Source organism: Microtus oregoni, unplaced genomic scaffold (assembly GCF_018167655.1).
Source record: "Microtus oregoni isolate MIOR12 unplaced genomic scaffold, Mior012 000002F_ref0000024, whole genome shotgun sequence".
In the NCBI taxonomy this organism is placed as follows: Eukaryota; Metazoa; Chordata; class Mammalia; order Rodentia; family Cricetidae; genus Microtus; species Microtus oregoni.
This window is the reverse complement of record NW_024543061.1, coordinates 31,575,420-31,589,527: the sequence shown is the minus strand read 5'-3', so window position 1 is coordinate 31,589,527 and position 14,108 is coordinate 31,575,420. Positions and strand designations below refer to the sequence as shown.

General features: G+C 52.6%; 1 protein-coding gene across 9 annotated transcripts in view; it reads left to right on the top strand.

Moving 5' to 3' along the window:
• Positions 1-14,108, top strand: part of Iqsec1 (IQ motif and Sec7 domain ArfGEF 1) — a 325,272-nt gene that overhangs the window by 306,831 nt on the left and 4,333 nt on the right. For 8 of the 9 annotated variants that reach the window (XM_041640168.1, XM_041640160.1, XM_041640205.1 and 5 more), the window contains 9 exons: positions 953-1,075; positions 2,228-2,394; positions 5,027-5,166; positions 5,546-5,575; positions 6,706-6,831; positions 7,831-7,930; positions 9,230-9,391; positions 9,983-10,159; positions 13,971-14,020. In XM_041640168.1, coding sequence (XP_041496102.1) covers positions 953-1,075; positions 2,228-2,394; positions 5,027-5,166; positions 5,546-5,575; positions 6,706-6,831; positions 7,831-7,930; positions 9,230-9,391; positions 9,983-10,159; positions 13,971-14,020 — 1,075 coding nt within the window. The remainder of the gene's footprint in view (positions 1-952; positions 1,076-2,227; positions 2,395-5,026; positions 5,167-5,545; positions 5,576-6,705; positions 6,832-7,830; positions 7,931-9,229; positions 9,392-9,982; positions 10,160-13,970; positions 14,021-14,108) is intronic. The other variant, XM_041640214.1, reaches the window with a different exon arrangement.

The following is a 14,108-nucleotide window of genomic DNA, read 5'->3' as shown; positions in this document are numbered from 1 at the left end:
GACGTGACCAGCTTTGGTGGAGGCTGGGGCCTTTTAACCAAGGGCATGCAGCAGACCTCTGCAATGATCCTCATGTTTCTTCCCCTTCCTTGCACTACTGAGCATGGAGATGAAGGTGCAGGGAAAGCAGCTCTATTGCCACAGCACTGTCGGTCTCCACTGCCCACCCCCACCCACTGGGTTTCTGGTCTCAGGAAATCCTTGCATTGTTCTCCTCCCATTAGAAAATAGCACTGGCCTCAGGAAGTGGCCAGGCCCCCAGCCCGCCTCCTGGAAAGAAGCTGAACTGCCCAAATTTTGCCTGCCTGCTGCCCTACTTGAGCCCCAGGATGGGCCAGGGAGTGGAGACAGGTCCCTGGCTGATGACACCACCACAGTCCACTCTAGCTTTGTAGCTTCAGCTGCTTTCAGAGGTGACACGGACACCAGGCCGTCCTGGGAAATGCCTCCCAGGCCCCATCCTCTCTGCTCAAGCCTTATCACAGAGAGACTTGAGAGTGTACCTGTCTCCCCTCCTGTCCTGTCCTGGCCTGCATACTAGGATGACTCAGTATCCAGTGGTGGCTCTTGAGAGGCTCCCACCAAGCCCTCCACAGAAGAGCAAGACACACAGCCTATTCTGGCACCTGAGGGCTCTCTCTCCAGGGTCCATCCCCTGTGTACCCACAGAATACATGAACTACAGTGCTGATCTCTCCATTGGAGAAGAGCCACATTTTTGGGCTCCTCTGTGGAGAACACCATGCATGCATGGAGCATACGTCTCCTAAAACTTCGGGGTCTCTGGGTGCCTCAGAAGCCTGGGGATCTGAGGAGCAAGCTTTCCAGAGGCAGTCTGTCTGTCCCCATAGATCCAAGGATCCTTAGTTTTTGACATCCCATCATGTGACAAAACTGGATGTACCACCCCATGGGCCTGGCCGCTCTCACAGGCCATCCCTCTCTGTTCCAGCTGTGTTGTGGACGAGATGGACTTCTCTGCCATGGAGCTAGATGAAGCCCTCCGGAAGTTCCAGGCACACATCCGAGTCCAGGGGGAGGCTCAGAAAGTGGAGCGGCTCATCGAGGCATTCAGGTCAGGCCCTGTGTGGGGTAAAGCGGGATACACCACTTTAGTGGAGAGGGACATGCCCCTCATGGGACACATCAGGACAGGTGTCGATGCGTAAGTGGCTCCCTGTATCCCAGGCACTGGACTGGGCCCCTGGTTCCTGGCAGCTGTAGCTTGGAAGGACAGACCTTATTCTGATTTTTCAGATGAGGAAACTTAGGCTCAGAGGTTAATGTTTCCTCTGCTAGCATTTTGATCACTCTCTCAAAGTTCTCTGGCTTTCCGGAGATAGCTTTCCATTCCCAGGCCTACAGTGTCTCGTGGTGACCCATGACAAGCTATAAAGCCATGTGTCCTGGGCTACTCAGTGAATCTACCACTTCCCTGCTATGTTACTTTATAAAGATTACTTAACTTCTTTGTGCCTCCCTTCCCCCACCTGTGTGGTGGGGAAGTCAGTAGCACTTAGATGGGTGCAAGGATTGAGGGACCCATGTATCCCAGCACCTGGCACAACAGTGAAGTTATAGTCATTCCCTCGTGGCAGTGGGCAGACCTGCCATGTTGGGGCCTCCATGCTTGAGGCTTGGAATAGCAGGCTCCTATTCACTGTATCCAGTTGTGGAAGTGGGGTGAGGAGGAGTGAGGATGTGGAAGGTGGACCACTCCGGGGTGTCTTCCCGGGAGGAATGGCTGGGCCTGGCTAGAGAAGGCAGAATTGCTGCTATGCTGCTTACAGACATTGTCGTCTGCTCTGTCCCTGCCCGTTCATGGTGTCTTCAGTCGTTCATGCAGGAGGATCGTGTGATAATGAGTGGGGCGGAACACGTGACTAGAGTGTTGGGTCAGCTGCCTGAGGCAGAGGTCTCAGGCAGGCACTGAGGCCATAGTGAAGAGAAGCTGGCATCCTCCCCATGGCCCTAGATGACCAACGTCGCCCTCACTGAGATGCCCTCATCCCAGGCAAGAGAATGAAGGACACGGTCTTGAAAATTTCCCTCTTGTGCCAGCCTGTCCCATAGGTGAACTACATCCCCACAATAGCACTTGGATCCCAGGGAGCTGTCGTTCCTGGGCAGTCAGCAACCTCAGTGGGATGAGGATGGGAGAGGCTGATGTTAAGACAGTTCACGTGCAAGGCTTAGGTGATCCCTAACCAGCTCCCTGTCCTCCCAGCCAGCGGTACTGTGTCTGCAACCCTGGAGTGGTACGGCAGTTCCGGAACCCAGACACTATCTTCATCCTGGCCTTCGCCATCATTCTGCTCAACACAGACATGTACAGCCCCAATGTCAAGCCTGAGCGCAAGATGAAGCTGGAAGACTTTGTCAAGAACCTCCGAGGTGAGCCAGGAGAGGACATCCTATCACCTAGCCCTGCTCCCTTGCCCTGAGGACCCAGACACACTGAGAGGATCACACAGATCTGAGATCTGGGTTCAGAGAGCCCTTCAGAGTGGAGTGTAGCCTGCGCCATACATGCCCTTCACCACGGGGGGGGCGGGGGGGGCAGTGTCTGCTTGTTCCAAGGGCAGAGAGGACCTTCCTTAAGTGGACGTTTACCTCATGGATGCATTTTGAAAGGGAGCCCTATCTGCCTTTCCTGTCAGCATGGTGTTTTCTTACAGTGATAGTGGTAGGAAACCCCATGTATTGTCAAGGAAGTAGAATATTGCTTCCCAGCTGGAGAGATGTGCCTTTGGCTACAGGTGAGAGCATCACTGGAGGTACTGTGTATATTACCTAAAGAAGCAAAGCAGACCCACTTGATCAGATTCTTGAGTGCCTACTGTGGCTCTGTCATCTGTCCCCTGTGCAGGTAGATGCTCCTGAATGGTGCTCTCCAGTTCCTATGAACTTTTATGGTGTCTTTACTCACTGTAGCAGGAAGGCTGGGAACACCTCACATCCCCTGGGCAGTGACCCCAGCTTAGATCTAGACACACACCAATGGTTCCTGCTGGTCCTATGGGGGCGGGGGAATAGTGCTGAGTGGGTCAGGTCCAGAGTCCTCATTGCATGAAGCTTGTGGTTGCGTGTTGACCAAGGTAGCTTGTGATTCCTAAGGAGTTGTACCACCAGGAGGGAGACAGAAGGCAGAAATGCAGGGACCAGGTGATAAAGCAGAAGCCAGGATGCTAATGGCTGCCTCTGCGGATGGCCCCAGGCCCTGTCTTGCCCAAATTCTCTTGCTGGACCAAACTAATTTTTGTGGTGACCCTTGGTTGAAAAGCCAGAACTTTTTCCTGGAGGAAGAAGGCTCCAAGAGGTACAGGGTGACTGGGTGAGATGTTTAAGGTCAACCACCTTCAAGGCAGTGCTTGAGTCTCTCCCTCCCCCCTTCTCTTTCCTCCCTGCCCTGTAGTGTTCAGAAATAGTGAAGAGGACTTGCTCAACATCTTGGAGCCTTCAACTTTTGTGTTTTTCTTTAAATTACATTTTATTGTTTGTGTGAGTATGTGTCCGAGTGCTCAGAGGTGGTAGGAGGAAACCAGCTCTCAGTCCTGAGGAGACTTGTGTTGCTAAGGCATGTGTATGGAGGTCAGAGGGCAATTGGAGGGGAGTCAGTTCTCTCTTCCTACCCTTTGGGTCTCAGGGATCAGACTTAGGCCATCACTTATCCACTGAGCCATCTTGCCAGCCATAATCCATCTTTAAGAAACAGAAAGTGAAAGTTCTCCAGTGTAGCCCCTGCCTTACCAAGGCCACATCTCTGAGGGTCTTGGCCTGAGCAGAGCAGCCGCAGCAGGGCCCTAGGAACTGAACCCATCTGTGGAGAACGTCTGTTCTCATTATGCTGCATCTCTTTGGTTCTTGTCTGAGGAGCACACAGTAAGGTGACTGAGTGGCTGATGTAGGAAGTGGGTGGGAGCTTGGGTCACTCAGCCTTTGAGAGGAAAACAGTAATGCTACCACCAGGCTGGTATGTGTCTCTTCTCCCATGACACAAGCTCCTCAAAAGCAGTCAGTGGAGAAGAGGAGGTTGGAAGTGCTGATTCTGGTGGGCATGTTCTATGGGAGGTCATAATCCTCACAGTCCTGGTCCTGTGCTGGCTGAGGGCTAAGTTTGCTGCAGAGAGCCTGCTCTCCTGAGGGTTTCTCTCCCCCTCCCCCCAAAAAACATTTTTTTACTGTAGGGGAAAAGGTGGTTTATGTGCTTGGGGTTATAGTGGCCTAGTTATAGTCTGGCCTAGCCTCTTCCATGGGATGGTGACACCAAAGATAGCCACAGCTCTGTTGAGGTTGCTTAGACACACCATGAGCCTCGCTCATTTCTCTGTGACAAGCCCATGTATTAACCGATGCTCTTGGTGGTTCAAAGGACACCAAACCCAAGAGACAAGGTCACTTACCCATAGCTATGAGGTGTGAAGGGACATAAAGAGGACTTAGCTTCAAATCTGTCAGAGCCTGAACTCACACTTCAGCTTGCATAACCTGTGCACAGTAGACCAGTGGTTCTCAACATGTGGGTCGTGACCCCACAGAAATGGCATATCAGATATACTGCCCATCCAATATTTACATTACCATTCATAATAGTAGCAAAATTACAGTTATGAAGTAGCAGCAAACAACTTTCTGGGTCCTCACCACCACATTGAGGATCTGTATTAAACGGTCGTAGCATTAGGAAGGTTGAGAACCACTGCTCTAACCTCACCTGTGGAGTTGGAACCTTTGTGGCTATGTCACAGGCTTCGCTTCATTTGTAAAATATGCCTACAAAGGCCTGTGGACATGGCGGAGAAGGTAACACAACCCTGTTCTGTGATCTGCTGGTTCTGGTGGGAGGGCTCAAGAGACCCACAACCAGGGACCTCGGAAGGTCCCTTCCAAGACCAGGAAGAGGTTTGCTCTGCTGGTTCCTGCTAGAAATGTGTGAATCCAAGGTCTGCTTGGGGGCCCCAGACTAATGGAGACTCTGTTGCCCAAACCCAGCCACTCTCATGTCTCCTCACTTTCCCTTGACCAGGTGTGGACGATGGCGAAGACATTCCCCGGGAGACGCTGATTGGGATCTATGAGCGGATCCGTAAGCGGGAACTGAAGACCAACGAGGACCATGTGTCCCAGGTGCAGAAGGTTGAGAAGCTCATCGTGGGCAAGAAACCGGTATGCACTGGGCCTGGTCCTCCACCCTTAGTGTAATCCCGGGTCAGTTCAGTCACCACTGGAAGGACCCTCCTGGCCTGGAGCTTTTTCTGAGTAGTTTTTCTGTGTAGTGTTTATGAATTGCAGCTGCCCACCTGAGAACATGAGGCCCTTGGTGACTAATGGGCCACTGTGGCTTGTGGTCTGTGCCTGCTCGACACTGGCCTAAGAATGTCCTTAGATCCTCCAAGAGACCACAGAGAGCCAGGGCCTCCTTTTGGTAGTACTCCTCGGCAGCCTGGTGGGTGGAGAGAAAGAGCAGGTATTCTGGGCAGAGGGAGGGACACAAGCTACCATTGAGAATGGAAATGTCAATTTAGTTTTTCTGGTTTTCCTGCAGATCGGATCCCTGCATCACGGGCTTGGCTGTGTGAGTATATCTCTGTTCTTCCTCTGATCTCCAGTTCCTCTCTCATGCCAAGGTGCTGCTACAGAGTCCAAATTTCCAGAGAGAGCTGAATCTCAGTTTCATAGTTATCCAGCCTCACACTTCTGTGGGTCCTGAGACCTTAGGGATACAAGGAAGTGATGGTGACTGAGAGGACTTTTATGTGACCACCAAGGACCTTCCTGTCTCCCCAACTCTTCGCTCTGCCCCTCACTTCATACCTTCACTGTCCCAGCCACCCTGTCTATATAAGTGTCCCAGAATACACAAACAGGCACATCCCTGAAAGTCCCCATTATACCCACCTACCCGTCCTCAGCCTCTCAGGACAGCCTTATCCCAGACTGCCCAAGGAAAGACTCAGCACCCTATTCTCTTGTCCCCTGAAGCCTACACCTTCCATCTGCCCTCATACTGAGCTTCCTGAGCATGCCAGATTGGCCACACTGTCTCTCTCTCCTCCCAAAATGCAGTATTGAACTTAGCAGTTCCACCAAGCAGCTGACTTCCTGTGAGCAGGCCCAGAGGGTTGACTCCACCAAACGTCTGTGTCCTGTGAGAGCTAGGACTCCTAGAGCAATGCTGGGCCTTGCTAATGGTGTGCCCCTGCTACTCCAGAATACTGGCTTACAGTTTGGCTATGGCAAAGTTGTGGGGATGCTCCTATGACCCAATGGTGATTTGTGCAGAACACAGGACAAGGCCCTGGCCAGCAGGCATTAGAAGGCACCGTAGGGATAGGGTTTGGGTAGATGTCCCTGGGGATTCAAATCAGAGCAAGACTCTGCGGTGTCCTGTAGCAACTCTCAATTCTGCATGCCTCCGTTTCCTCATCTAGAGAGGACTCTGGGAAGGTTGTCTGCAGAAACAGCACTGGTAAAAGAAGGTGCTTTTGGAGGAGTGAGAATATATGACTTCATCTCTGGCCAGGAGTTCTCTGTGGCGTGTTAGGGAGGGAAGCGGGTATGGCAGGCGCAGGTGCTACTTAAGTCCTGCAGGAGAGCAGAGGTCAGGAATCTCAGAGAGTGCCTTTGGGGATAGTGGTAGAATATTCCCTCCCATCCAGGCCCCTTAGGGCAGGTGGCCATAGTCACATGTCTTTCCCTGCACAGGTGCTCTCTCTTCCCCATCGACGACTGGTCTGCTACTGCCGGCTCTTTGAGGTTCCAGACCCCAATAAACCCCAGAAGCTGGGCCTGCATCAGAGAGAGATCTTCCTGTTCAATGACCTCCTGGTGGTATGTGGTATCGGGGGCTATCAGGGCCCAGATGTCCTTATGCCCATGCCTGAGCAAGGGCTTTGGCCCATAATAATTCAGTTCAAGAGAGAGGCTCTGACTCACCTATGAACAGGGGTGTTCCTTGTTCCATGTGAACATCAAGGGTGCCAGACTCCAGAGAACCTCAGTGTTGAAGGACTCTGCACCCTGAGCAACGCATGCCCCTTTTCAGGAGAGCTCCACATAGCCACAGACCCCATAAAACTAAGGCTTCTAGTGGAACAGTCTCCAGCATTTCCAGGTGTATCACTGGTACTGGGCAGTGTAGGACTCCGCCAGGCTCAATAGGTCATGCCCCCCCCAAGCTGGCAAAAAAGTGCTTCCCTCCCCCAAGTAGGATTTCTCTTCTAGTTTGCTTTCTATGCCATAATAAACACCACGATCAAAAGCAACTTAACTTGATGAGGAAAGGGTTTAGTTTAGCTTAGTTCATCACGAAAGGAAGTCAGGGCAAGAACCAAAACAAAGCAGAGACCATGGAGAAATGCTGCTTACTGGCTTCCTCAGTTTGCTCTCTCATACCAGGACCACCTACCTGCCCAGGGGAGGCCCTCCCACCTCAATCAAGAAATGCCCCATTGACTTGCCTCCCAACCACTGTAATACAGGAGCACAGTTACCACACTGGCTTCTGGTCTCTATGATAACAGTGCCTGTTGTGATGGGAGAGACCTCACTCAGGCATAAAGGTTTGAACCCTTGAACAAGTCATCCCAACTCTAAGTGTCCTCCTGTGTAGAGAACTTCTTTCATGGGACAGGCTTTCTGCTGGTCTGGAGGTGATGGTCTTGCTCGTAGGAATGGCCCTGAGGTCAGCACCACTCCGCCTTAGCTGCCTGTTCTCAGGCATGGGCACCAGGCCCTGTGCTGTGTCTTGGGCTTCGGTGTCAGCTGTGGTGGCACAAGGACTCCAGCCCCCACAGACACTGCAGCTTCACTCCATATCTGCTGCCCTAGGTCACCAAGATCTTCCAGAAGAAGAAGAACTCGGTGACATACAGCTTCCGGCAGTCCTTCTCCCTCTATGGAATGCAAGTCCTGCTCTTCGAGAACCAGTGTGAGTCCCTGGGACCTGTGGGATGTGAGAGGGCACCCCACCCCCCTTTTCCCTGTCACCTCCAGATAGGATGCAAGCCTTCTGGGTACACATTCTGTCCTTCTCAGGACAGGCTAGATGAAACAAGTAGTACTTTCCCAGGGACCAGGGTTTGACCAGGCAGAAGTGGGTTTATCTGTGGCATGTCCAAGAGAAGCATTCAGTGAACAGTCCAATGACACATGCAGAAGCTGGGAGCTCATTACCTAGGGACGTCCCGCCACCTGTAATGTGGGCACAGTACTGCCTACCCTATAGGAACCCCACAGTGGCTCTCACAGTATAGTATATAGTTGAACCCAGAGCCTGCTCCTGCCTCTGGAGCTGTCGTTATTGCTTAGGTCTGACCCCTTCTCCCCAGCCTACTGCTTGCTTCTCCTTTGTCTCTTCTGTCACAAGTCCCCAAGCTGGGACAGTTGCTCTGCTTAGTGTGGCAGGGCTGAGGTGCTTGTAGTAGTGTGGGACCCCTCCTTGTCTCAGCACAGGCTGGTACCATCTTCTGATCAGCCTTCCAGAAACCTGCAGGTTCAAAAACTCACCACAGTTGGCTACCAGAAGCACAGTCCTAGCAGCCTGCATTGAGGCTTTCAGCCCTCTTGTTCCTCAGACTGGGGGATAGAAAGATGCTTGTCCTGCTTCCTCACAGCCCTTTCTTACCTTGGCCCAAGAGTGAAGCCGGGCTGTGAATGCTGGTGATCATATGTCATATGCCCCCAGCTCAGATGCCAGGTGACAGCACCAGCTCCTGCAGTGGGAGCCCCTCACTCAGTAAATCCTATGTGATTTGAACAATTTAAAGTGGTTAAGTCTATATCTAAATTTTCACGTTCAATTTAGATACCTTGGGCTTCAGCTTGGTGCCACTCAGCACTCTTTCCATGTGCTCAGGGAGATGCTCATCAGGGCCTCTACTTCCAAGAAAGCCGAGCCACTGAGAAAGATTGTTTGATACAGGGTAGGGGACATGGTACCCCCAAGGGAGCCAGCCATGACTGAAAGTCTTTCAGGAATAAATGACTGTTGTCCCGAGTGTCCTAGGGGAAAGAATAAGACACCACAGACCTGAGGATCCCACTGTCTTCCAGGACTTGGTGCCTGGTAGTGACCATGAGCTTTGGGGTAAGCTGAATATCTTGGGAAGAAGGCCATTTCCTGCTATGGTTCTGCCACTTCAGGGCCCATCCCAAGGTACACCATCCTCTGGCCAGTGGACCATCCTCTGACTGCTGACTCCATGGCCCTTCCTCTCTTCCCCTGCAGACTACCCCAACGGCATCCGGCTGACATCTGCTGTCCCTGGAGCTGATATCAAAGTGCTAATAAACTTCAACGCTCCCAATCCTCAGGACCGGAAGAAGTTCACTGATGACCTGCGGGAGTCTGTTGCTGAAGTGCAAGAGATGGAGAAACACCGGATAGAGTGTAAGTCCGAAGCAGGACATTGAGAGGCACTCCATAGCTCCTGAGTCTCAAGAGGTCTTCCCAGGGAGCCTTCCTGTCAGGTGCCAATGACAATGTTCAGAGGTGGTTGGTGCCAGGACTCCCTGAGACCCAGCAATGAGTTATCCAGGTCTTTGTCTCCTCAACAACATGTGCCAGGGCAGCCCTTGGGGAGCCATCCTTCCCCTCAGCATACTGCTTGCCTTAGCCTAACCCTTGTTTCTGGTCACTGTGGAGTTGAGTTTATGCCATTCTTATCCTCATTCTAGCCCAGTGACTGTTGGGGCCCTAGCTCTATGTCTCTGCAAACTTGTAGTGTCCTACCTATCCCTCTGACTCTCATAGTGTAGTGCCACTCCTCTCTCAATGCAGGCCTTACTTGAAGCCCTCCTGAGCCTAAAGTGCTAGCTATTCTTTGTTATCACAGGCAGCTGGCCTCCAGGCACTCATTTCTTGTCCAGGATGCCATGATGCCCCCCACCCCCCTTTTCCAGGAATCTCCTCCCCTGTTCTAAGAGTTAGGGCCTGGGACAGTGGCCACTGCCTCTCACTGGTCCTCCTGCTCTGTTCCAGCGGAGCTCGAGAAGCAGAAGGGTGTCGTGCGGCCCAGCATGTCACAGTGCTCCAGCCTCAAAAAGGAATCAGGCAACGGAACGCTGAGCAGGGCCTGCCTGGATGACAGCTATGCCAGTGGCGAGGGCCTCAAGCGCAGCGCCCTTAGCAGCTCCCTGAGAGACCTCTCAGAAGCGGGTAAGAGCTGAGCTGAGAAGCAGCCTCTCAGCCGGTGCATGCAGGACTAAGGCCTGGCATCCATGGGCAGGCATGGTGCTGGAAAGGGCTGCTCAGGCATGGACACAGTTCTCTTGGAGGTCCATGAGCATCCTAGGACTGTAACAGAACACAGAAGTGTCCAAGGGACAGTCTGGGCAAGACAGCTAGAGATGGCACCCCATTTCCTACTTCTCCCGGGGTCTTTTTCACTCCCCCCCGCCCAATCTATCGCGCTAAGGCTAAGAGCATCAGGCTGATGCGTCCCATGTGCTCTCCACTGCTGTGTGTTCTATGCTAATGACTGAAATGAACAAAGCCTACTGTCTGGGAACCCCCTTTGCCACTGTCCTGGTTTTGCTTCCTGTAGGGCTCTTTTCCTGAGAATTCCAGGCCTCTGTCTAGCCTAAAGCCACTGCCACAGTAGGTGTATGGAAAGCAGAGTGTGGGGGAAACCTGGTGGAAGCTGTTCACCATCAGCAGTATTTCCTTATTTCTATGGTTTAATTTGCCATTTAGCCCCAGAAAGCAGGAACCCTCAACCGCCTAGATTTCTTAGAGGTAGAGAATACTGTGAGCTCAGGAAGATGCTACCAGTGGACTCATACAGCCTTGGAGTGGGAGTGGAAGCAGGTGCTGTCAGAGCAGCAGCCCCTTAGCTACCACAAGTGTCTCACCAGTCAGTGTGCACGGAGCAGTATGGCCTCTATCCTGTGAGGTGGGACCCTCAGAGCCTGCCCAGCACTCCCTCCCAGCCCTCCCACCACAGCTCTGCCTCATACTGCTTTCTCATTCCTTAGGAATTGTTTTCTCCTCTTTGAGTTTCCTTTGCTTTTGTCATTTTTTTTTCCCATGGTGAGAATCTGATACCACCAGCATGAGGGTTTAAGCCAGGGCTTCTCAACCTGGGCACTGAAGACACTCTGGGGCAAATAACTGCCTACCATTGAACTGTGCCTGGTTCACTGAGGCCAGCAGCACTTTCTCAGTCATGACAACCTGTTGCATGTCCAGAAATGCCAGGTGTCAAATCACCCCTGGTTGAGAACCACTAGCTTCCCAGTGGCCTGTTCAACCCAGCCCATGTCACTCGACTGCTTGGGCCCTGGGGTGGTTTGAGTCTGTGCAGTAGCCCTGCTGTGACTGAGACCCAGGGCAGCAGGCTCAAGGATCAGGTAGAATTACCTGTCTGGTTGCATCCCTGCAAGATGGAGCTCCTTGATGCAGCTGCTCTCTGAATTGTTACTGGTACTTTCCTGGCAAAGTCAAGGATTTCAGGGACAGAAAACTCAAGCATCTGAGTCCAGACCAAGACTACCTGTGATGTCCCGTGAAGCAGCATCTTATCCTGGAAGACACTGGCAGGGCACCTGGAGAGGCAGGATTCTTGACCTGGGCAACAGCTCCCAGTAGGCAGCCAAGTCGTCCTCACTCTCCACAGTGCCCCTGTGCAAGCCTGAGGTGATGGCAGTCAGGTGCACCGTCTCATGAAGATGCAGGCCTTTGCCATTATTTGGGGGCAGGGTGCCTTGAGAGCAGCAGCCTTTAACCCATCCCACCACACACAAGGCTGACCCAGCCATAGCCTGGGATGGCTCACAAGCAAGCCCGTCTATAGACATCTCTCTTTGGGAGAGGGAAGGAGACCCAGCTTGAGGCCTGTCCTCTTCCCTGGGCCACAAGAACCAGGGCCTGTCAGCGGACACTGTAGTAGCCGTGCCCAGCCTGGCTCTCCCCAACTAAAATGACCAGCACCAAGTTCCCACAGAGACATTGTATCCTGTACCAGGGCAGTCCATCTGTAAGAACTCGTGGCAGATGAACAGCTGCAGCACCTACTACACAATGTCCAGTAGAGACTGGGCAGCATGGGTTCTGGAGTCAGTTGCCTGAAACGTATGCCGTTACTCTGCTCCATTCTTGAACAGGCAGGCCTTGGCCTCAGTTTCCTCAGCTGTACTGACAAGTCAATGCCTGTGAAGAATTTAGAACTGGCCTGTAATCCTCATCAGTGAGTGAGGTTCGAGGGCCACGGTGCAGGAAGGAGAGCTCGTCCTCCCTCTGAAATGAAGCCAAGGCATTGAATATATGAGACCCTTGGAGATGAACCATGCAGACCAGGCAGGGGGTGAGCCTGTGCACCCAGCATGCCTTACTCCCCTTTACTGAATGTTTGAACAGGCTTGTGGTGGTACGGCAGTGAACACACAGCTTGCTCTATAATTGATTGTGGAGAGAGCTGAGAAGTAAAAAGATGAAATTGAAGACACTACAGCCTCCACTGGGCAGTGCAGCCGCTTCTCTGCCCCAGTTCGGGCTACAGGATACAAGCCACCCCATCTTTTCTGGGGAACCCAAGACATGGGAGGGGCTTGAGAGCCTGTCTGAAAAATGCCAGCAGGGAAGGGATACTCTTCATGCATGTGTGGTGCCACAGTCCTGATCACTCCAGAGAGCACTTTGGAGTCAGGAAATAGCCATCTCACAGATGGCAAAACAGGCCAAGAGCCTAAGCAGTAGTGGGTGTACCCTTTGCGCTCACAGTCTACATCTGCCATGTCCTGGACCTCATTGGGAAGCCTCTTTTGTACCTGCAGATGGGGAAACAATCTTTCTTCTCACCAAAGGAAGGGGCCATTCTACTGGGGATACCCAGCAGGCTGATACCTACACGGCGTCATGGCCCTCTTTCCCCTGACCCAGATTCTACCATGAATCTGGGGCTTAGGGACAGCAGGCAAAGAAGGCACTAGATCTACTCCTCCACATCTGCATGTCCCTACTGGTCTCAGTGGTCCATTTCAGCAGTTCAGCTTTGAGGAACAGCAGCTCTCAGGCCCCGATGATAGGCCCGGTCACCAGACCGGCACACAGCAGCTTCTTCGTCTTCCAGTGCCCACCAGCTCTCCTTGTGGGTGGAGGTAGCCCATGCCTGGTCTCGGCCTTGGAGCTTCCCTCTGACACATACAGCCTGGTGCTCAACTCTCAGCTAGTGCTGCACCCACAGAAGCTTACAGGAGATCCTGCACCCTCACACAAGAAGTCAAGGAGAGACTTCTGAAGGGACCACTGAAGCATGAGTGGGCTATTGGAAGGCCTAACCTCCCTTTGATGTAGCCAGCATATATTGATGGGTGGGTACCTACCATGTTCTGTGTCCTCAATGTAGACATTTGGACTTAGAGTGCATTCTGGGTAGGAGAGCTAGATTCAGGAGGCAGGGCACTGTAGGAGGCAGGGCACTGCACAAACGAAACCGTATCCCCAGAGGCACCAGAGGACAAGGGGGCCAAGACTCAGTTTTCCCTTGACCAACTGCTCTTCCCTAGAAGACAAGGAGGGAAATATATATATGTAAGCATGCATGTGGATATGCATATATATATATATATATATGAAATCCACTGGGGGTCAGGGGCGTTGCGCTGTTGCAGAAATTGTACCCCCAGCTGAGGCTGGCTGTACTGAGTCAGGTGAGCAGGCAGGAGTTTGAGGTGGTGGTATACATATCACCACCTCAGACCCCCTCCCAGAAGACCACAGTTCAGGATAAACGTTACAAAGTTGGACCTAGTTTTAAAAACATTTTCTCCCTTTCGCTGAGCGTTTGTTCACGCCATTGTTTTTAAAACTCCTCACTGCACTGCTGCCGGCCTCCCCACTGAGCCCATTCAAGCCCCTTACCTGGCGGACACATGGGCCAGCCCCAGCTCCGGGCAGTGGCAGCGGCAGGCGGCAGTGGCACCAGGCCTGGTATGCGTGTCTAACCTCTGGTATTGCATGTTCTGGGCAGGGAAGCGAGGGCGTCGCAGCAGTGCGGGATCGCTAGAGAGCAATGTGGAAGTAAGTAGGAAGCACCCCGTCCAGCTGGCCATCCTGTGTCACCCACCCTTGGTTTCTATGTTGTCTTATTTTGCTCTTCCTTCCCCAT